At 50.3% G+C, this 23171-nt stretch overlaps 1 protein-coding gene across 4 annotated transcripts in view; it reads right to left on the reverse strand.

The window, feature by feature from the left end:
- The window catches only part of SAMD4A (sterile alpha motif domain containing 4A), a 102843-nt gene that overhangs the window by 31983 nt on the left and 47689 nt on the right, over positions 1 to 23171 (reverse strand). For all 4 annotated transcript variants that reach the window (XR_007509594.1, XR_007509593.1, XM_049828615.1 and 1 more), the window contains exon 2: positions 8205 to 8723. Coding sequence is in view for 2 of the 4 variants with exons in the window: in XM_049828615.1 (XP_049684572.1) it covers positions 8205 to 8723 (519 nt within the window). In the remaining 2 variants the exon portion in view is untranslated. The remainder of the gene's footprint in view (positions 1 to 8204; positions 8724 to 23171) is intronic.

Raw genomic sequence — 23171 nt, forward strand, 5'->3', positions numbered from 1 at the left:
ACCATTGCTCAAGTACAAGAGTCCATCAAGACGCTTTGATACACCGGGTTAGGAAACACTGAACACAGCAACACGGATGCTGAAAGGTGACAGACCAGAAGTTTCCTGCCCAAAATGTCTTCAAGCACCTTCACCTTGAGCCCTTGTGAGCAAGTGCCCAGCAGAGATTGCAGAATCGTACCGTCATAGAATCATTTAGGTTGGAAAACACCCTTAAGATCATTGAGTCCAACTGTAAACCTAGTACTGCCAAGTCCACCACTAAACCATGTCCCTAAGCACCACGTCTATACGTGTTTTAAATCCTTCCAGGGATGGTGACTGTCAAGGTTTAACCCCAGCTGGCAACTAAGCCCCACACAGCTCCCTCACTCACCTCCCTCACAGTGGGATGGGGGAGAGAATTGGAAGAGTAAAAGTGAGAAAACTCATGGGTTGAGATAAAGACAGTTTACTAGGTAAAGCAAAAGCCGAGCACCCAAGCAAAGCAAAACAAGGAATTCATTCACCACTTCCCATGGGCAGGCGGACGTTCAGCCATCTCCAGGAAAGCCGGGCTCCATCATGTGTAATGGTGACTTGGGAAGACAAATGCCATCATTCCGAACATCCTCCCTTTCTTTCTTCTTCCCCCAGTTTTATATACTGAGCATGACGTTGTATGGTCTGGAATATCCCCCTTGGTCTGTGGGGGTCAGCTGTCCCGGCTGTGTCCCCTCCCAAATTCTTGTGCTCCCCCCAGCCTACTCACTGGTGGGGGGGTGAGAGAAGAAGAAAAGGCCTTGACTCCGTAAGCACTGCTCAGCAGTAACAAAACCATCCCTGTGTTAACACTGTTCCCAGCACAAATCCAAAACATAGCCCCATACCAGCTACTATGAAGAAAATGAACTCTATCCCAGTCAAAACCAGCACAGTGACTCAACCACTTCCCTGGGCAGCCTGTTCCAGTGCTTGATAACCCTTTTGGTGAAGATATTGTTCCTAATATCCAATCTAAACCTCCCCTGGCACAACCTGAGGCCATTTCTTCTCGTCCTAGCACTTGTTACTTGGACCGTATGATGGGGCTGCCCTGATGTCTTCCATTTAGACAAACCCATTCTTCCAGCCCGTATCTTGCTGCTGCACACCTGGATCCCACAGACATGGTTTAGTGGGCATGGTTAATGGCTGGACTCAATGATCTTGAAGGTCTTTTCCAACCTAAATGATTCTATGATTCTACAGACCCCGTCAGGTGCAGTCTCCCTCCCTGCACCCGACCAGCCAACGACCACCTTGGTGGCTGCTGTGGTCCCAGGGTGGGATGGCTCACCTGGCTGCCCCGCTTGAAGACCAGGTCTGGGCAGCGTGGGAGCTGGGTTGATGGTGAGATGAGCACACGTAGCTGGCCCATCAACTAAAACCATCCTGGCCAGCAGACCGGCTCACGGAGAATAGGCACAGCTTGCTCTGTTTTGATTTTGGACGCCTGCCTGCTAACCAGAGGGTGAGGGACACGGCAAATGGAGCAGCCTCAACAGCAGGAAGGGATGTTGGCTATTAAACAGCTCTGCAGTGACCACTCGAGAGCAGTAGCAGGTTTTCCCCAGCATTGTTGACACCCCAAAAAGGCCTTCGCTCTTGTCCTCCACCACCGCTACCATCTCCCATGTTTGATGGCTTTCAGGCTGAGGGCAGGTGAGCCTTCATCTCCTTGCTTGCTGAGTGATGGTCTGCAGAGCCTCGTACGTATCACCTGGGTCCTGGGACCATACCTCCCAGGGACCAAGTGCTTTGAATTTATAGAGGGGCCAAGAAATCTGTATCTGCTGTTCAGAGCTGGAGTAGAAGATTACGATTGGACTCGATGATCTTAAAGGTCTTTTCCAACCTAAACGATGCTACGATTCTATGCTGTCCTTGCTCTCAGTTCCGTTTGCTGCTGTATTTGTACATATTCTACATGGACTCGAGAACTTTGCTCACGTTATCTTTTTGTACAACAGCTCTGTTTTTAAGCTACAGAATTAGCAAGACACTGTAGCGATGGGACCCTGGCAAAGCGGGTGACTCCTAGAAATGTTCTCCAACAGTTACGTGCAACACTAGAGGGCATGAGCAAGACAACAAATGCCCCTGTCTACCACCACAGAAAAGCTCAAGTGTAATAAAGGCCAATGAGCTTTTCTCAGCCCATCAGTAAACATGACAAAAAGCAAACATTAGAAGTATCCCCACCTGGCAGGATGAGTGCCAGGGTGCCAAGTCCCAGTAGACAGCATGGCCAACTGAGGAACGAGTTTCTGAAGGCAATTCCCAAGTACAAAGCTAATCCCCCCCCAGCAAGAACAGTACATTTGTTTGCTTCAATATTGTAACCTTATTAAGACTTTAGCACTCTTTATTTTTCAGCAAGCAAAATGGCATGTTTTGCTAACTTTGCATGGGAGGAAACGTGTCGCCCTGCATAAATCAAACACAGGCCGAGGACACAAAATCCCCTTCAGGTGTCGTTGCAAATCTACACAGAGGAGAGCGTTGTACTTGCAAGCTGCCCATCAACCCAACGCAAATCAGGGTGGTCCTGCGTGTTAAAACATGCCGTTATTCCGTTATCAAGCTCAGTTTGGATACTGGGTACGATGACAGGGTCACCTCCGGTGGTAGGCAGTGAGCTGTTGCACAACAGTGTAGGGGAGGAAGAGTTAGGAAACCCACACTCCATTCATGACAAGTGCTTTCTTGCTGCCGTTTCTTCCACCTCATCAATTCCCTGATGACCTGGGGAAGAGCTCGACCATCTTGTTCATCTGCTCTCCCACTAGGGACTCCAGAACTGGGGCAAATGTAGGCAAAATCCAGCAAGCCACGTCATGCACACACATGCTGACAATACAGTTTAGTAGCTGCAGATCTGCCTGTAGGGCAATAGCTGGGATTGAGTCTCTTCTGAGAAAGAGCAACATGACCGAAAGCCCTCCCAGAATGGCAGGATCTTCATGTAAGAGTCCACGGGACCGTCCTTCCTTCTGCAGGGTGCCCTGCTGCCACCAGTATCTCTACATTTCTTGTGGTACGGGGCGTTTGATCACCAGTACGTCTTGCTGGTGCCTCCTGAGCATGACTCTGAAACGTAAGCATTTCTCGAGAGCGGGCAGGTGCAGGGGAGAGAGCCGTGAATCCGGACTGGCATGCATGGAAGGGAGTACGCTGATTTATTCCTTCTCTTCAGCTCTAGGACAAGGTCAGAGATTTTTCTTTTTCAGGACAAGGAGGTTACACAGGAGAGTATTTCTCTTGCATTGCCCTGCTCGCTCTCCTTCTCTCTCTCCTCGTAGACAAACAACATCAGTTTTCTGGCAGAGACTCCCACGGGAAGGGTATAGCAGGCCTGAGCAGCCGGCATCTTTCCCATTTGTGTCGAAGCAGAAGGGTGGCTGCAGACTGGCAAACAGCTTTGCTGGTCCAAGGACCTCTCTGTTCACTCACAGGGGAATCCAGGTAGCGCAGCAACACCGAAATACCAAAGAGTTTGCAACGTCTCTCCTCTATGAACACAGCCACAGTGCCTGGGATTTCTGCTCTGTGAAGTCTCTGACCCTACCTGTCCATCACTGATCTGTGATGCACACCATCACCTCGTCCCCTGGTGCCACCCACACCATAATTCCAGGCACCGGTGCCACTCCGAGCGACCCAGGGCACACACCGGGGACACACTGGGTGCTCACCCAAGGACAGGACTGCGGGACACCACCGGTCATGCACTCAGATACCACCATTACCAGTCTGGGGACGTCCTCCTCTTTTTGGAAGCACAGACAGGAGATATTCTCCTAGACACACAAGGGTCCAGTAAGACCAAGCTCTGCTTATTTTCTCCGGGGCCATCCCCCACCGGGGAACCTGACGTGCCGTTGCGTTACGGCAGCACTACAGCCCATACAGAGTCTGGGCAGAGCTCCTGTCCCCCAGGCAAGGTGACAACTGGAGACACTCACCCTGGCTGAAGTGCTGCCCGCGCTTGGCACTGAGCTGCCTCTTCTTCTGGGCAGGTATTGGCATAAGGAGGTCTTCGTTCCTCTGCCAGAAAGAGCCTGCAACATCTGGCTCTTAATTTGAATGTTTGGGGCAAGTTACTGTTGCTCCCACAGTAAAACCAAGACCTTCTGCCCCTGTGCAGAGACTTGCCCCTGGGAACCTGCTCTCCATGGGGAGTTTAAGTGCCCTGGCACCACACCAGAGGTGAGAGCACGGGAAAATCTCACCGTACATTGATAGAAGAAGTAATACTGTCATCCCCAGGTTATATACTGGGAGCAGAGGACCAAGACACTCGTCCAGCAGATGCATGTCAGAGCCAGGAACCAAATCCTTACCTCTTTAGCTGTGGTACAACAGGTTTGCTATTGCCAACTGGAGTTGCTATCGCTCCTGCCGAACCTTGTGCTTTTCTTTCTCTTTTCTCGCTCGCAGACCTTATGGTCCAATTCAGACCGGTGTACCTGCACCCCACCTTCACAGCACTGGACAAGCATATTTAACAGCAGACCCTCCTTCTCCTCTGCACATATTCCCTTCTGAGAGGGTGGAAAACAGAGGGTTAAGCTACACTGTACTTCCATTTGACAACCAAAACCCGGCATGCAGTCAGATCGTACTCAGGTGGAACCAATTACACAGGGGAAAGGAAGGAGCTGGAGCTCTCATGCAAGAAGCTCTTGGTCTGCAGCTTTGAAAGCCAGCTGCTGTTTTCTGTCCTTCCAGAGTTGCCAGGTCCCGTCTCCACTGCAAAGGAGTTGTGCAATCCCGGCGTTTTGCAACCGCCGCCTGACCCGGCCGCAGAGCTCTGGGCTTCACCCCGTCCCACCGCCCCTGGACGTCCCACCGCTCTGGCCTCCTGCCCACCCGCGCTCCCAAGCCCACGCCAAGGCTACCTTTACTCCCGGCACGCTAAAGCTTGGTTTAAAGTTGCAGCTCAAGGTCTGTGGGACGGGCTGAGAAAGCAGTTACGGTGATGCAGCGGATGGGAAGGAGCATGTGAACGTCCATCGCTTTGGGTGAGTCCGTCCCCTCAGATTGCTCCAGACCCAAACCCATCACTTAGAACGCTGGTCCTGCTCCTGGATCACCGTCACTGGTGTAAATCCAGAGCGACTTCTTCAGAGCTCTCCAGACTTGCCCTGCAAAGGCTGGAGGACTCCAGCAACATCTCCTCAAGCCTTGGCTAACACCAGCCAGCACCGTTAAGAGAGAGCTGGAGATGAACCAAACCTGAACCAAGTCTCAAAGCCTGGGTCTAGGTCGAGTCAAAGACAAGGACAGCGCAAAGCGAATTGTCACGTGAGCTCCAGCCACCCATATTTAAACCCTATGCCGTAATAGCGTTACACCTAATTATGCCACAATACCAGAAGAAAGTACCTCAGGCAAGATCACCACGTTACTCCTCCGGGAAAGACTTTGCCCCATTTCGGCATGAGGAACAGACTGTGCCTTTGCGGGGATGGGCTGGGGAAGGCTGTGCCCTGCAGGGTGTTGCTGGATTAAGCCCCTGCCCAGATAAACACCTCCAAGTAAGAGGGAGAATTTAAAAATAATAACACTAAACCCTAACCAAACAGTAACGGTTTGAGGGCTTTGCTTTGGAATAAAAGATTAATAGACATATTGATTGACTCAAGGGGCTGGGACAAAGGCTGACAGCCGTGTTTATTTTTTAGCATCTGTCTGTGGACTTACTGTGCTTGTGTCTGAGCAAATATTGCGTTAAGGAAGTTTATGAACTAACACATGAAGTGTGGTCGGGTTGTCTCCAGCTCAGCGCGCAGGTCGTCTGAACATGCTGCCACCAAAATACGTTAGCAGGAGTTACAACAGCTTAACATTTAGGACTAGACCGGGCTGAAGATGTGTTCAGATGCCTCTGCAAAGCTACTCAGCCTCAGAAATACGTGTTGGCCATGGCGTGATGCTTGGGGAAAAGCTTCCCTGAATATGGACTCTATAAATCTTGCAGCTCAGAGCAAGACGGTAGCGAGTGAGCTGCCCTGGTGCCACGAAAAGCAGATACTGCAGGATGCCGCAAAGGACCGGACCAGGCAAAGGCTCCCACGCCAGGACTTACGGCAGGGGATGCCGTGGCAAAGTGAGTGACAGAGATGGAGGAGGGACGTGGTCTTCCAGCAAAAGACCAGGGTAAAGTACAGGGCTGTACAGCCCCTGCTGACAGACCCACAAATGCTCCTGTTCCACTGCTGTGCACACGTAATTCTGGAGAATTTAGGAAAAACCCCAGCAGTGCGGCAGCTCGGGCACTGCTGAGTAATTCAGCTGTTGCCTGGGTTTTGGCACCTTCTGCTAATACTTGGGGACCCTGCTGGGCAAGAGGTGGGTCACTACTTCTGCTAAGAGATAAGTCGGAGTGCAAAAAGGCTCAAAGAAACACAAATGGGCTTTTGAAAAGCATCCTTCAACACCTAACACATCTTGCGGAGCTCCAGCCACTGTCAATGATTAACGTGCTGCACCCATCAGACCTCCCTGCTTCCAGATCTCGACGTGAAGGAACCAGATCCCTTCCAAAGTCATCTCTTCCCACTGCCTCCCCGGTGTACAAAGCCTCCAAACCGCCCGGCATGCAAAAACCACAAGGAAGAACCCTCCCCCCGAACAATCTCTGGAGAGGTTTAACCTCTTGCAAACTGCAAATTGCAAATACATTCACCGTTTTTCCCACCCTGCCTCCTTGTTAAGCCTTTCACCATGCAGCTTGGTCACCCTAAAACAGCTCTCCTCCGCAGCGCAGGGACCCGGCTCTCGGAGAAGCCGAACGTCACAGAGTCCCATGGCAGCAGCAGCCGGGGATTCACAGACGGGGGACAGGACGGGCATGATGTTCAGAGTCGGTGGAGAAGCTGAGACCCTTCTGCTAAATCCCTACGCGGCAGGGCAGGCAGCGCTGCCTGCGAGGATGGACGCCGGAGAGGCAGGGACCAAGGTGCTACCAATAAACCCAGAGCTGCGTTTCATATCGCTGTCGATTTGAAACACCACCTAAAAAAAGCACTTATTACGGGAGAGAGAAAAGCCCAGAAGCCTTAAGTGACCATTTTAAAGCTTTCAGCTATTTAATTGTGGCTTTCTGCACGCCGATAAGAGAAGCCAGCGCCCTCGCCGCAAGAAGCCTCTCCTCCCCAAAGCGCTCTCGGCATCCCTTGTGTATAGGGAGATGCCAACCATCTCCTGAACGCCCCAAAGTGAAGGAGGACATCCAGCCTTGCAAGTGAGATGGTGGCAGTCACCCAAGGTGACAGCAAGGCAGGCGCAACAGCCCTCCACAGAGGGAACGGGTGGGCAGAGGAGCTCTTGAACCCTGCTGAGAAGATGCTTTGCTCCTCCTCGCCCAAGGATGGCTCGCAGGCATCAACGGCCGCTTTAAAAGAACAGTTACAGCTGCACTACATCTTCACACAAAACCAGTGATAAATCTCCAGCCACGGTGCTCTGCGGCATCTCGGAGTGTCCAAGCCTTGGGTTGGGCTTTGCGTCATCCACCGCTCCCATCAAAGCCCGGCAGGGCCTCCGTGGGGAAGGAGCTACCCAACTCTCCTGAAAAACACTGAGGACTGTGCATCTAAACGCCCCGATCACCATCAGCTCCACACCTCTAAGTGCTACAGATACAAGGGAACGTTTTCAGATACGCCCTGAAGATGGCGGATCCCAGCCCTGCTTCCAAAAACGATGCCTGCGCTTTGGGGCCCCAATCCCATTTCCTCCCAGTAAGTCCCCAGGTCATTTTTGGACTTGCCTCAAGTTCCCCAGCTCACTTTTGGACACGAAACATCAGCTCCCTGCCTGCTTTAGGAACACTTGAAACATGAACTGCAAATCTACATGGAGCTACATCAAATAAAAAGGGCTCCCTTTGATAGCGCACATTTTTTGCTCTTACAGCTTGGCTGTTTTTCCCTCCTCTCCAGCTGCCAGGTTTTTAAAATCCCACAGGACTAGAGAGAAAAAATATAAAAAGGCAGGCAGGAAATAAAAAAGCAGGTAGGGGAAAGAAAAAGAAAAAAAGGAGTTTTCTATGGCCCAGATGAACCTAGCCCCTCTGCTAACCACGGCAAAGCAATATTTTCTAGTGGGATGGGGGGGACCGTGCTGTGAAAAGCGGCCGTAGGTGGCCGTCCCCAGAGCTTCCCGTGGGTACTTACTGGTGCTTGTGCTAGTGCCGATGGTGTTGATGGTTGTGGGGACGGAGGAGGAGGAGTAGAGGGGTAGATGGCCATTCTCGCATGCCAGGTTTTTGTCCTGCCAGCTGGAAGCGCTGACGCTTATGCCCGAGTCTCGAGAGTTTTGCCATCCGTTGAGTTTGTCGTCGGAGTTTTGTCTTTGGTGATAGTAATGCGTCTGCCCGTAGTCCACCGAATCCGACCGACCTCTGTTCTGGCTGCCGAAGCCACCCGACGTGCGGTCCTCCAGGTGGTTGAGCCACATGGCCAGGGCACTCCTGTCCTCCAAGGAGGTGGCGGGGTGTATCAAGGCGTAGGACAGCAGTTGCCTGCTCTCCTCGATGTGTTGGTTGTGTTCGATCGAGTGGGCCAGGATTTTAGGCAAGAGTTTCATGTATTCGACTTTTGCCTCGATGTTTCCGGGCTTCAGTAAAGGCAGGTGGGTTAACAATAGAGAAATCACTTTATCCTTGGATTCCTGTTGCCATTGGTTAATGATTCCTGTTGAAGGAATAGGAAAAAAAAGAAAAAAGAAGAGAATTGAGAAATCGGCAAACAGAGCTAATAAAGAAATAAATGCACCCTGGCAAGGTAAATACGACACGCCAAAGGGATGCCTGCATGAGTGATGCCACTGTGTGAGCATCTGCCAGGCAGGGGGGATCACCATTCTCTGAAAAGCAAGGTCACAGCAAGGTGTGCCGAACTGGACACCGAGAGTTACCAGATGCTCCTGAAAATCACTAAAAAAGCCAAATTACACCCACCTTTACAGCCACACAGCTCCACTGCTGTTGTCCTAATGTTAATCAAAGTCACGATTTGGCCCAAATTTTCTGTATCATTGCAGATTACACAAAAGCACTTGGTGGGTAAACCTAAACTTTTAAAAGCGCTGGTTGGAAAATGGAAAAGGTCAAGATTCAAATGAGCTAACACAGGCAAGAGCCACAGAGGGTGAAGGGAAGAAGCATCCCAGCAGGAGGAGAATAACCAAACCAGGGTGTTGGTCCATCCGCCAGCCTGGTGCGATAAATTGCCCCAAACGTACTGAGGGAAGGGCTCAGCTGAAGCAGCTGCAGAACTATTCATTGTTCCTCTGTTAGCTCAGGGCAGATAGGAGAGGTTTTAGAAGACCAGAAAAAAAGCAAACATAGGGTTTAGCTTTAAAAATATGCAAAAGGAAAAGCCAAGGATTTACAAACTGGTCGCTTAACTCGAACTCCTAGAAAACTGATGGAACAAATAATGAAACAACCTCTTTGTAAGCACTTAGAAGATAAGAAGATGATAAGTGACTGCCGACACCAATTTGTCAAGAATAATTTAATTTCCTTCTGCGACAGAGTAACTGGGCTGTGAATAGCTGGAGAAGCAGTCAGCGCCGTATATCTTGATATTCATTAGGTGCTGCCGCACATGGCTTCCTCAGCAGCATACCACAGAAACACGCTCAGGCGAAACTACTCTAATGTGGGCACACAACTCATCAGAAAACCATATGGAGAGAGATGTTACTGGTGATTCACCGTCAGACTGGGAGGATGTGCTGAGCAAGGAGACTTGTCCCGGCCGTGACACTACCCAGTATGTCATCGGTGATACGGGTGATGTGATAAATGTATTCAATGTGCAGGTATCACGCTAGGAGAAATGAAAACACTCCAGAAACCTGAATTAGAAGTCAAACAATGTTGAGACCTGGAAAAAAGTCGGAAAAAACCCAGCTGCATCAAGTAGGTGCAAACATCTGCACGCAGGTAGGAACAAATCACTGTGCAGTACCAGGCGGGGAAGAGCCTGGGGTCAGGAAGCATCAGAGGCTGAACATCGGTCAAAATGCCATGCTGCACATAAAAACTGCACCAGCCAGCCTGTCATCTGTCTGAGAGGTGAAGACTGGTGAGGACAAGTGGCTCTCCATGTCTCCTGGGGACTGTAGGTTTGAATTGCAGCAAAGGTGAATGAGGTTGGCTGTGAAGAAACTACCTCCTGCAGGTGATGTGCAGGGAGAGATTGCCTACAGATGTTGTGAAATGTCCATCACTGGAAGTTTTTCTGAACAGCTTATATAAACACCAGCCAAGGATAGCTCAGGATCTACCTAAACCACCCGACTGACGCTTCCCAGCCCCAGGTCAGTCTCTCCTCCAGCATTTACCAAACCCCTCTATGAAGCCTTCAAACTTTCAGTCCCTGTAGCAGGCTGTGCCTAAGAGTGCCACAACTGAACCATCTGGTGAAAAAGGACTTTACACCCACTGCCCAAAACTTCACCAAATAAGATGCCCTGAGCTCTCATGTTATTAAAAAAAACCCCCAAAACTTTATGTTCTCCCTCCCTGTCTGCTGTCTCCTGTCCACACTAGAGCTGCTCTAAATCACTGATTATCCCTATACCCTTCATGTGTTTTTGAGCTAGGGTAACCAAACCCACACCAGTGAAATGAAGGTCTGCATGTCCACCTGTAGGATCACCCATCACATTTGCTCTTGTGAAGACCCACGCAGCTAACCCAACCCTCCCACCACCCAAAAGAGGGCTATTACAGTAGGTCCTTTTCCCAGTTAGGACCAAACCCCACACATCAGTTCCCCGACACAACGGCGGCGGTGAGCAGCGCTCATCCCTCCGGCTTCGCCTTCCCAGTTTCAAGGCGTGCAACCGTTTTAATAGGAAGCCACTAGATGGCTTGCTGGAAACGCCGACGGCTCTCGCTGGAACTTTCTGCAGCGGTATTTACTTCTCTGCAGACCCAGCCCTCTTCCAGAGCCGCTTCCCGACGGCATGCCCGAGCAATCTCGTGCCGAGAGGTGCAAGGGACGTGGCGTGGCACAGCTTGGGTGGAGAAGGAACCGCTTCGTTTGCAGCAGAAGCGAGTTTTTGGTACTGCGGGTGCGCTCCTGTGCCCGCGGAGATGCTGTGAGGTTGTTTTGGTGCTAAAAAATGGGATTTGGAAAAGCAACGCTCAACCTAAGTGAAGCTGCAATAAATACACGAGCGGAGTGGGACTCAAGGTCCACCAGAGCATCTCTGTATTTTCCAAATGCAGATGTAACTGGGACAGGCAAAGCTTCCTGTTGTGCTTAATCTGATTTCTTCGTCCCCTCTCTCTCCCCCTCCTCTTGCAGGGGGATGTCATCCATTCCCTTATCAGCCCCGCATTTTATCATTGCCATTGGGACGATTCAGCAGCGGTTTCAGGCCGGCCCAGCCAAATCCCAGCCCGGCACCACCTGTGGGGAGAGGCTGTGGGATTTTGGAGCAGCTCAGACGATACACTCAGAAAGCAAAAATTAAAAAAAGGCATGCAATGCACTGCTAAAAGAAGCTGGTACCACTTGCACATAGGAACTAGGTAGCAAAACACATGCAGAAAAAGCAGAGCCTGGTGCCAACTGGGTGCAGGGGAGGAGGAGGAGGATGGGGAAGGCAGATGGCCATGGCCGGACTCCTCTTCCTCGCACAGGGGCAAGCTGAGTGTGAAGGTCACCACTGGAAAAACAGGATGGTGCCAGAGCCGCTTCTTGGGAAACTTGCCTCAGACCTCCAAGAGATTTGGGGGGGTTTGAAATCACAAGCCCAAAAGATGGAGTGTCGATCCAAAAACCCGTGGCTGGCGAGGGGCCGGCACGGGCAGGAGCCTCTCTCCTTCTCAGCCAGCAGCAGGATGTGCACAATTAAACAAAAATGGAAAATAATTAGATCCGAAAGAGGTTTGGCTCTCTCCGAGGCAGGGCGGAAGGTCAGGCTTAATCCTATCTGCCAGAAAACAAAGGGGATCTGGAGAGGGCGGTGTGGGAGAAGGAAAGCTGGAGCTGCCTCTGGGCAGGGGGAGAGGGGCCGGAGACCCCCCCAAAGCCCCTCTCCACCCTCTCCCCGAACGCAGGAGCCTCTGCTTCAGCTCCCCATCATTTGGGATGTCTCACCCTTCATTGCCGGACCAAGCGCCCCCAGGTCAGCCGCGGTTAGGATGTGGCCCCGTTTTGGGCTCCCACGTCTCAGGGTCCCAGGACACTGTGTGCGGTGGTGTATGGGGTCACAGGCACTAATGACATTACAGCCTCATTAGTTCCCCCGGGTGCTGCTTCAAGGGGGCCTGATGGTTTCGGTCACAAGGCTTTTGCTGCCCTATGGGATGGCAAAACTATTGATCTGTGCAGCAGGCAAATCTGAGCATAGAGAAAGCCCGCAAGTTAGAAACTCCACCTTGCTGCTTTGAAACTCCCCCAAATCCCTGTCCTGCCTGGTGCTGTCATTGCACCGACATCTTTTGGCGGTAAGCTAAAATAACAACTGACCATGAGCACCCCAAGGAGCCAGCTCCCATCCCAGCCCTGTGATCCCTGTACTGGGAACAGATGGGAGCTGCCGGCATCCCCGAAGCAGAAAATTCCAATTTTTATTATGGGACTCTTTTTCTTGGGTGAGAGCCTGAATGAAGGTGGGATGTGAAACTACCTTCTAATGTAGGATTACTTAACCTATACGATTTTGCTGCCATACAGCACAGCTGATGCATGTGCCGAGTGCCTGCGGATAAATATAGCACCAAATATAGCCGGGTCCTGCTTCCAAGGCTGAAACCTGTGCTGTGCTATGAATAGGTCCAGTACTACCCCCGAACCTGGGGGTTTATGGCTTGAGAAAGAGGTGATGTTTGTCAATTTAATAACTGCTCATCGAATTTCTTTGTCACAAATCTGCTCAATCGCTTCTGGATCCCTGCAAACTGTTAAACCCTTCATGTCTGGTGGCAACAGATCTACCCGTAACACTGCACCGTGTGAAGGACCTTCTTGCCTTTACTTTGAACCTGCCTCCTGATAGATGGCTGGGTTATTTCAACGACTAGCGAGGCACGTGGAGCTCCTGAAGCTGTTAATGATGTACTGGGAACAGTCGCAGTTTTCCAAAGGTAAAGCCAGCCTGGATGGACAAAGTGGGTCCCTGCAAAACCCAATGCAGGTGGCACACCGGTGCCTGCATTTAGAAACCCTGAGGTAGCTAACTGCCTGTTTTTTTCTTCTATTTTTGATTTTTGCAAACAGACCTCTGGCCCCTACCTCAAAAACGCCGACCCTGCCCAGAGGGATGGCCAAGAGGAGCTGTCAGCACAGGCACACGAACGCGTGTGTCTCATCAGGTGAGATGTCTCCAAGGAACAACGGCAATGCCGGATACCTCTCAAGTGCTTAAAAAGACCCCCCAAACCAACCAACCCCAACCGAGATAAACCTTTTCATTTTGAAGGCAGAAATTGGGTTATCCTCCTGTTGTCATATACGACTTAGCACATTTCACAAGTGAAGCAGACAAATATGTTGACTGGGGTTTTTGACGAAGCAGGCGAGATGAATGATGTGTAATTTATGAGCTAGACAACAGCTTATCATGAGTAACAAGGACAACAATTAAAGACTGGAATTGTTTTAAAAGCTGCCCAAGGATTTTCCGGGTGACAGAGAGTATGTTCAAATAGCAGGCTTGGTATCATTGCTCCACAATGGTAAGTCAGTGCATTTAAAGGGCTCCAGTTGTCAGTAAATTGCTCTTAAATTACTGTTTTATTATGCCCTTGTTTTCAGTTTAACAACTTTTTCCATAAAAAGTTCTCAAAAGCCCATTCCGATAATTTGTCCAAGCAAGAAATGACTAAGAGTTAGATGTGCACATCTGAAGGGCACCCACCAAACAGAGCACCTTCACAGCAGGGCTGAATGGACCGACACTCTCAGATGTACTTCGGGAGAAAAAATGGGAGTTTGTACCAAAAATTTAGGCTGGGATCCCTGATCTTGCCAATTGACATGCTGCAGCATTAGGGAATGGACAGAGAAACTTGGTGCTCCTGGACGGTAACCAAGCCCTCCTAAGGATGGATGACACCAACGTTTTCATGTCTTGGATGGCCAACAGCAAACCAGAAATCCAATCCATGCTTAGGCAGCTTGCAACTGCTTCAAGTGAGCCTGAAATCAGCGGCCCTGGTGCAAGCGATGGCTATTTCTGGGTTCGCAGGAAGGTTTTGCAGGAGGCAGCTCCCAGAAGAGGTTCCCATTGTTTGCCGTTTCCTGGATTACGGATGCAGCACTGGCTCTGGGCGATGGGCTGAACTACGTGGAGGCACCCCTTTTTCGGCAGAGGCAGAAAAATCAATGCCCGGACTCCTCCTGCTGCACGAAGACCCAGCAGCACATCACTGTCTGCCAGCTCCTCCACACATGCATGCAAGATGCTCTGCTTCCATCAAAACCACCCAAATGTGCGGTAACCGAGGTCATCGCCAGAGTCAGCCCTGGTATCTAACACCTATTACAGCTGCACGGGTGTCTTCACCAGGGCAAAAGGGGTCAAGAAACCTGACCTGGCATATGAACGCGGCCCAACAACCTCTGTTTGGCCAAAATGTCATCTCCCAGTGAACGGCCACCAAGAGACAAACCCCAACTCTACATCTACTGGCTATTTGTTCCAATGTCTCCCAAGCACTTCAGTTTGCCTTCATTTCCAATTTAATTTATCAGGTTTAAGCTTGAATTTATGTGGCTTCAGCTTCCAGATAAATTCCAGTCTGAATTAGAGTTCTTTGATGTCCTGCATTTTCTCAAGTGAAGGTACTCAAGACTCAGCACTCAAGTAACCTTTCACTTTTGTTTTTGGTAAGCTCAGCAGAAGCTAAATGTCCTGTCTCTTAACAGGTTGTGGCTCTATGCTCACTAATCTTGAGCCCACACCAATACTTCTGATGGCTCTATGACTTAGAGCACCCGTGTGAGTTGGGTCTTACTGGCTTGGTAAGAAGCATGAGTGGGGTGGAGAGACCATACCCCATCTCACACAGGGTGGTTTGCAGCGAAGTTAAAGCAGAAGAGCAAAAAATGAAGAGATTTCAATGGCAAATCTGAATTTGCAGTGAGTGTATCGACCAAGGGTAGGCTGCTGCCAGTCGCAGCCTTCCTGCAACTGGGTTTACTGGTCTGTGAGATGGCCCAACTCCCCACCACCGATCACACGAATCTTCCCTCCAGTGGTGCCGTGGATGCGAACCTCTGCCCTGGCTCCCGCCGCAGCAGCTCGACTGAAGGTGAACTACAGCGTGTTTCCAGACGAAGGGATTGAAATTATTATTTGCAGTAATTAGCACCTACACGCTGACCCATTCACAGTACTTCGTTTGGGTGAATTTGCATCATTCTCTTCCTAAATCAGCCTCACTCAAAAGACCAACATTAAAGAAAACAAAGTGAGAACCCTGTTGGGAACCCTCTCTGTACCCCATCCAAAGCACATCAATACCCTCGCTGTTAAACCTGGCAGCCTCCTCCCTCCACAAGAGACCAAATAATAAGAATTTCAGCATGTGCCTTTTCATTATTGCAACTGATGCTAATTAAAGGAAAAAAAATCTCAACGATAAAGGTTATTGCAGACCTGTCAATTGCACAAGACAGAGATGCAAGCTGACACTGAAATGCCGGTGAACCTGAATCCCACTCCTCGTCTCACCCAAGTCAATGCAAAACCACAGCTAACACGGCCAAGACGACACCGGTGATGTCTCTAAGCACGTCTACGGGCCGGGAGGCTGCAGTGCGGTGTGTAAACCCCATCAACCTCCCCCTGCTACACTCAAACGGGTTTGAATTTATGCCTGCGCTAGAGCTGACCTCAGCACGGAGCGGGAGGACCTAATCCCGTATGTCTGAAGGCAACAGGAGCCGTGCCAAACAGCATCAGCGCCTGCTGAATCCGGCACCCGTGGCTTCCTGGCATCTCCCGTGTCTCCGTGCTGCAGCGGGAGGGAGAGGCCAGCTCTGCAACCTGGGGACCGCTTCTTCCCAGGTCCCTGAAACCACTTGTCCCAGTGGATAATGCAGGATTTGGCAGAGGAAAAGCAAAGAAAACTACTCAGCTGGCTTTTTGCTTTCGCTCCCTCCCGTGCAGGTCTAACAGCCCGACTCGGAGAGAAGTTTGGGAAGTAGTGGCCAATCTCTTTCCCTGTAACAAGCCTTGGCTAGGAGCTGGGAGAAGCCAAAAGTTCTGCAAACAAGCCCTAGACACCACCAGGAGGGCTTGCGGACTGCTATTTGTGGTAACTGGGGCTCTGCGCTTTCCTTCCTGGAGCACCCACCCCGACAGCTATGAACCTCTAGCCCCAAGGTGGCCGCACGGCTCAGCGCAACCCCAGCATCTTTGGTCTATAATGAGATATAAAAAGGCAATTACTGAATTCCCCCTTTCCCTAGCTGGTCAGCTTCTGTGCAGATATAAGTGTAGACGACCTCTTTGAAGGACAGAAGGACGTTTTGTTCATCAGCACCCATGAGGAGAGGACACAGAGATGGCAATCTGCGCCTTGTGTCACGCAAGGCACTTGCGCGATCTCCCTTCTCCAGCGCCCACGACCCACCTCGCACACGGGCTCCGTCATGGTGCCAAGGAGCACCGGCGCTCGACGGAAAATTTGCTGGTGATGAGCTGCAACCTATCGGTTCACATGGTGCTGGCTCTCCTCCGTGTTTCCAGCAGCTACGTCCCATTCTAAGAGACTAAAAATACATTAAGTACTTCCCTAATGTTTCTTTTCCACCCGAGCGGTTGCTGCGGAGAATCTTCGAGCAGGATGGAAGGTGAACAGACCAGCGTGGATGCAGGGAAGAGATGCCAGAAAAATGGAGCAATAGGCACAGCATGTCCTGCAAAAGGAGGTGACCGGGGAAGTCCCCGCTGCAGGCAATACTGGTTCCTTGGAAAAACAAAGGCAAGAGTCATACACCCATCAAAAGCAAAGTGTTTCTCATTATACTACAGGATTCAGCACTGACAGGAGCACAGGGGATTTCACAAAGGAGCATCTTCTCCGTCTTTAATGACCGAGATTAAGAAGCTCCACGTAGATTAACTACGTAATACCCCTTTGACTTGTTAAAGGTAACGGTGCGAATTTAACCACTGAATACAATTCTGTCCAAAAGACACAACCGTCTGGCAACTGCCCCCAGCATCCCACCCGCGTGCAACGGGCAAGTTCTTCAACACCCGCTGCCAAGGCAGCATGGATGGGTTTGCCCACACAGCTGGGTTGCAAGAGGCACGTTGGCCATCGTTGGCCTTATTTTCTGTGCTTCTTTAATAAAAGGTGCGTCCCTGCGGGGCCGTGCTCTGAAACAAAGGTAGCCTGATGCAGAGGTGAGGTGGACATGGATGAGCACCGGGGAGCTGGTTGCTGCATCTTGAATGCACTTTGCTGTTGAAGAACAGCCAATTTCTTGCAGCTCTTCTTGGGAAGCCAGACTAAAGAGCAGGTGACGATGATACAACATGTGGCTTCTGGGGGAAAAAAAAAACCCCAGACAAAAAAACTCCCCAAAACCCCTGTGGGGGATAAGACATGAGCCCTTACTTGACTCCTTGCCCTTTTAAAGGCAGTTCTCCTTGGGCAGCAAGTTCAGCTGTTTATTACTGGCAGCTCCCCGCTCCGTCCAAAGCAACGGCAGCCCCATCAAGTGTCCGTTTTGTAGCATCAGTCCCTTCCTTGTGTGGAAGAAAATGGCTGGAAAGGATGTCTCCAGGCCGAGCATCTCAGGCTGGGACTGCACTTCTTGATGTCACAGCAGGAACAGGGCTAGCAAGAGTTGGGAATTTCGGCACTGAAGCCAGCCTCAGAGACAACCCTCAATCAGATCTCCTCATCCCATCACCCCAAATAGGTTGATAAAACTCTGCCAGCAGATAGAGCAGCAAGGCAGAGAGCTCAGCGCTCTCCATCCAAGTTGTAAGCTCAAAAGGGAGCAAAATGCCCATTATTTTGGTCAGAAGCAGAACAAACTGGGAGGTCCTTCAACAAAACATCCTTTAATTCATGCTGAGAGCCGCAAGGATGGAACAGCCCAGCTCTACTGTGCTGCAGAGTGAGTAGAAAGAAAAAAAGATTTTCACATTTTTGACACTATTTTCCCCCTCTACCTCGCGAGCTTGCCAGAGCTCCAGTTATTAAGAGGCTGTTTGTACAAACCCAGAAGCAATATATTTTTAGCACTGGAGAATCGCATGGCACGATCATTAAGCATGCTTCTGCAGACAGCAACAAGAGCAGGGATTTTTCCTTCTCTAAATTGGCTGCAGCCACTATGGTTTTCAGCCCAAAGCAGACTTTCAGGAAATTCAGAAGGAGCGGGAGTCTTTTTCCATGACATATTTAATACCAAGCTGAAGTACACTCAATTTTCATACTGTGCATCTGATGAGCGTTTTTATGGATTTGTTTTCTAGGCTGGATCTGTTGCACACTTTTTCTACGGAGCGTAATACCATATATTATCACAACACTCCCTAGCAACATGACTTTTAATTTAGTGCAGAGCTGTGGAACATTGAGAGCATCTCACTGACTCAGAGCAAAGATGATACGCTGGGAAACCTTATCAAAAGCCCCATAGGTGCCAAGGGAACCTATACTGTATGTATGACAGCATTTGAGCTCCTCAACGTGATGTGGCTGGCACTGGCATGGAGAACACCTTGGGGAAGATGGATTTGTTTCACTGATTTCACAAGCCACGGTCCAGCCGGCATGGTCTCGTGGACTGATGACTACATCGATGACAGCAGTGCCAACGGGTGTGAAACAAGAGTGAAAATCCCACAAACGTGGGAAAAACGTGGGAAATGGTTCAGCATCAGAAATAAGAGCTCAGAGCCAGATGCGGCATCAGCAAGGATGAGGTTCCATCTCCTTGCTTCTCACCCAAAGGCCAGGAGGAAGACAGATGCTTGGTAGACAAACCAACCGACCTCCTACGAAGTTGTCCTGAAGAGCAAAGCCAGCCTGACACCCAACGAGGACTCACAGCACCGGTTTCTCTTTACTTGCTGGAGCACACAAGCTCCTGGGCATCAGGGGCATCGTGCTCCCGAGACTCAGATGGGGAGGATGGTCTTTTGAAACTGCAGGAAAATAGTGCCTGGGTCGCACCTGACAGCAGAGAGCGTGCAGAACTGCAAAAGCACCATCAACGGTGTGGACACCATCAGGTGAGTGGTTTTTCCACCTCTACCCAGCGGTGCAGGAGAGCAGCAGAAAGCAGGAGCACCATCCATACAGGGTGGGTGGAAGAAAGCTACCGCAGTAGAAATGACACCAAAATGTTGTCCCGTTTGGACAGTGGAGCGGAGCGGATGGGAATCCATCAGCCCTTGTGCATGCATCGAGGAGACAGAAATATCACAGCAGCCGTGCCAGGTCCGATGGACAAAGATATCCTGATGAGATCCCGGGTCAAGTGGCTTTTGTCGGCTGCCATGCAATGTTAGCTGAGCTTAGCCGGCCCGCAGAGGCAGCTTGGCCCACGGCAACGGGATGGGTCAACGAGGATTAAAAGTATAATTAAACAGGGGGCTGCAGATGGCTTCCAGAAGTCCCATCACTTCTTGGAGCTCGTGAGCTGAGCAATGGCAAAACGCTGCTGGTTTTGCTGCTTCTGTGACATGGGGGCACAGGTGGGAAATGCCTGCTTTCACTTACGTTGGGGTTATATTGCTCATATGCCGCCGCACACCCTCAAATCCAGATTTTTAGTGGAATTTCCTAGGATGCAGGAAGCCAGAGAAATAAAACGAGGGATTTCTGTATCTCTTCTCTGAGCCTAATCCACAAAAATGTCCAAATCTTCCTGGCTTTGAGCGAGGAGACTACAGGCACGACTACAGGCACAACCACAGGCACAGAGAAAATACTCCCCTGACTTCTTAATTTCAATTGCAAAAAGCCTTTTAGCAAAAGCTCAACTGAAATGCAGATAAGATTCTTCAAAGGCTAAAAAAAAAATAATAAAAAATTATCTGAGTGTCATAACTGTGTTGCCTAACATGGATAAAGGATTTAGAAGGGGGAAAAAAATACTAAAAATAAGTTATGAAGGGTATGTAAGGTATTGATATACAGCACATGGTTTAAACTGTTAATCATTGAACAGATTCCAGTATAAAAATAAAGAGACTGAAGCTGCACATAATGGAGGAGTTGCTCTATTTATAAACTTCTCTGTGCAAAGGGCAGGCGAGGGCTGGGACTAGCAGGCAGCAGAGGCAGAGGGCCACTGCTACGGAGCCTATATTTTGAGGGAAAATAAACAGAACTTTTTTAAATTATTTTTTTTTTAAGCGTTGTCAACAAAATCAAACCGAGTTGTCCAAGAGCCTGTGTGCCCCAGCCATGTGAGCAGCATTTACAGCTCCTGCATGTGACAGCTCTCCCAATTTAGCCAGTAACTGACTCCCTCTGACCTGTAATAACACCGCTCCCAAATTAGAGCCCTCAATTTGACTTGGCTTCGGTCCTTCCCTCCCAGCGACATAAAGCATCCTTTTTCCCCCCCCTCCCCGAACATTCATAGTCCTATCCTTTCGCACTGCCAACTCAAACTCACATTTAGTCTTTTCCTATTTTTTTTTTTGGGGGGGGGGGGGGTTGTGGAGGGACAGGGCTTGGAGGCAGCGAGGGGTAGGGAAAAAGCCCGGTGGAAAAACACCAAGAGACAAAAACAACAACAAAATCAGACAAAAATTCCAAGTTGGTGACATTCAGCTGGAAAAGCTCAATGACTCACATGCAAATAAAATCTGCCTAAATTCACTGCTGCATGACGCAGGCCACTGGCTTCAACATAAAAAGGCCAGGATGAAATCATCCACAATTAAATCGGAGCTTGGAAGGCTGCAAAAGCAGCCGCATCAGCGCGGTTCCCTCGGCTTAATAGGAAACACAAAGGAAGGAAGTTCAGCGGAGTGAGAACATCCCCCTTTTCCCCTCCTTTCCACCGACACCTCGCGCCATCAGTCATCCCCAACCGTCGGCGCGGCTCCTCCGGCATCACACGTCGGCGCTCAGCTCCGGCAAGCTGCTCGCTAGCAGGCGGCTGCCAGCTTTTAATGGGCTTTCCTGGAATACTAGCTCAAAAGTAAAATAAAAATAAATGTGGCTACGTAGGAAGGCAAAGCCCCACCAGCCAGCGACTTCTTCCAGAGATTTCTGCCCTGTCCTTTGCAGAACGCTATGATATATTGTACAATTAACATTTACAAAGCCTGGACCAAATCCAGTCCCTCCCCAAATCCCCCATATACGTGAGGAGGGGGAGAGAGACATCTTAGGTTTTCTCTTGCATTGCAACAGCGCTTTTAAGCCTTGTGAGTTTTCAGATACTTTCTGAAGCCACGCTATAGAAACGCACTTGCAGAGACCCGCGGCGCAGGGCTGCGGCAGGGAATGGGGTGCAAGGGGGTTCCCCTTATGCCAGCATGTGCACCGACCTCCACCTCCCCACCCCTCCAACACTGTGCCATGAACCAGGTCATCGGCCTCCTCCAGGCTAAAAATAACACTGGGACAGGGCGGGGGGAATAAACGAAAAAAGGTCATTTTAACCTAGATTGGGCTGCTGATGGGATTCGCGGCACGGCTCTACAAAAGGTTTTTGGTGCTCCGGCTGATGAAGGGAAAACAATCCTTTAAACAAGTGTTGGTCCCTCCGCACCCCGAAACGCTGCTCCGGGTCCAGCTGGTGAGCATCCGTCCGGGATGCAGGAGGACAGTGCCCCAAGCAGCCGGAGCGGCCGCAAGCAGGGGCTCATTGCACCTAATTTCAGCTAGGGTAACGCCAATTGTCCACAGAAATGAGGTGATCGGCTGCACCTTTATTGAGAAACCAAGTGCTTAAACCTTTACGGGCTTTCCCTTCGCCGGGGCTGGCGTGCCAATCCTTGGGATTAACCACGGTGCTGTGCCGCCGAAAGGTCCCAGCCCAAGCCGAAGGCGCTCGCTCATTCCGGCGTGCAGCGGCTGCAGAAGCAGAGGGTGTTAACGGGTCCATAAAAGGTAACTGGGAGACACGAGCCTCCCGCCAGCGAGCCTACATTTGCTCCGGAGGAATCCGCACCTCCCCGGAAAAAAAAAATAAAATTAATATATAGAGGTCTGCAAGCGGGGAAAGGTTGAAACCGCCTGTAGGAGGACATCCGACAGAGCCCGGGCCATCTGGTCACCCACCCTGCGCCGTGACACTGCCCTCCCTTCGCCACCAGACGCTAATTCCTTTCATCCTGCCTGGCCCTCCGCTGGTGTAATTTTAGGTCTGTGAATAGGACCATCTGCCTTTGAGATGCTCGTTTATTTTGGGCTAAGCCCTCCCTTTCACCACTCCCTTCTTAAAGGAAGTCCAAATCGGGCACCGTTGGAAACGGTGTTTCTTGTCTGGTCCTCTAATCACCGAGCATTAATGAGCTATCTAGAGCATGCTCTGTAACGCTGCCACTCATAAAATCGGGGGGTGTCATTATCTTCAAAGCATTTTGCAAACACTTTTTCGTTCCTCCCTGCGTTACCACCGCAAAGTAGTAATTATTCACTTCTCTCTGAATGTGGTGGGCTTGGTCCAGCATCCTGGAGCTCGGCCAAGATGTGCTCAGCAAAATTTAACACGGTCAAAGTAAAGATAAAACAAACTGGTTCCTATCTTTGGATGCTAGGGACTCTTACCATTGCTTCCTGTCCCAGAGCAGACATGGAAATGTTAAAAATAAAAATAAATGCTGGAACCGCACTGGCCGATAATGTAATTTCCACGTATTAAGAGGAAAGCAATGTCTGGAGGAAAAGGAGTTTTAAGGAAGTTTTGCTTTTATACACATCTAAGTGCTATGAATGAAAGTCACCGTCACGATCTGCTGCTCCTCTTAGCAAAACGCTGCATAAAAATGCTGCAAAACCCCCTTGTGCTTGAGCTGCCTCCGCTCCTGCCAGGCACCGCCGAGCCCCTGCAGAATGAGGAGCTGGAAGGAGAAGGTTGTGTGCAATGTCACGTCTATGGCTGCTGGCACCGGTGTTTCAAAACTGGGCATCTTCAACCCGAAGCAGTTGAATGCAACCCTCAACAACACTTGTCCCT

The sequence above is a fragment of the Accipiter gentilis genome, chromosome 25 (genome assembly GCF_929443795.1).
Source record: "Accipiter gentilis chromosome 25, bAccGen1.1, whole genome shotgun sequence".
NCBI lineage: Eukaryota > Metazoa > Chordata > Aves > Accipitriformes > Accipitridae > Astur > Astur gentilis.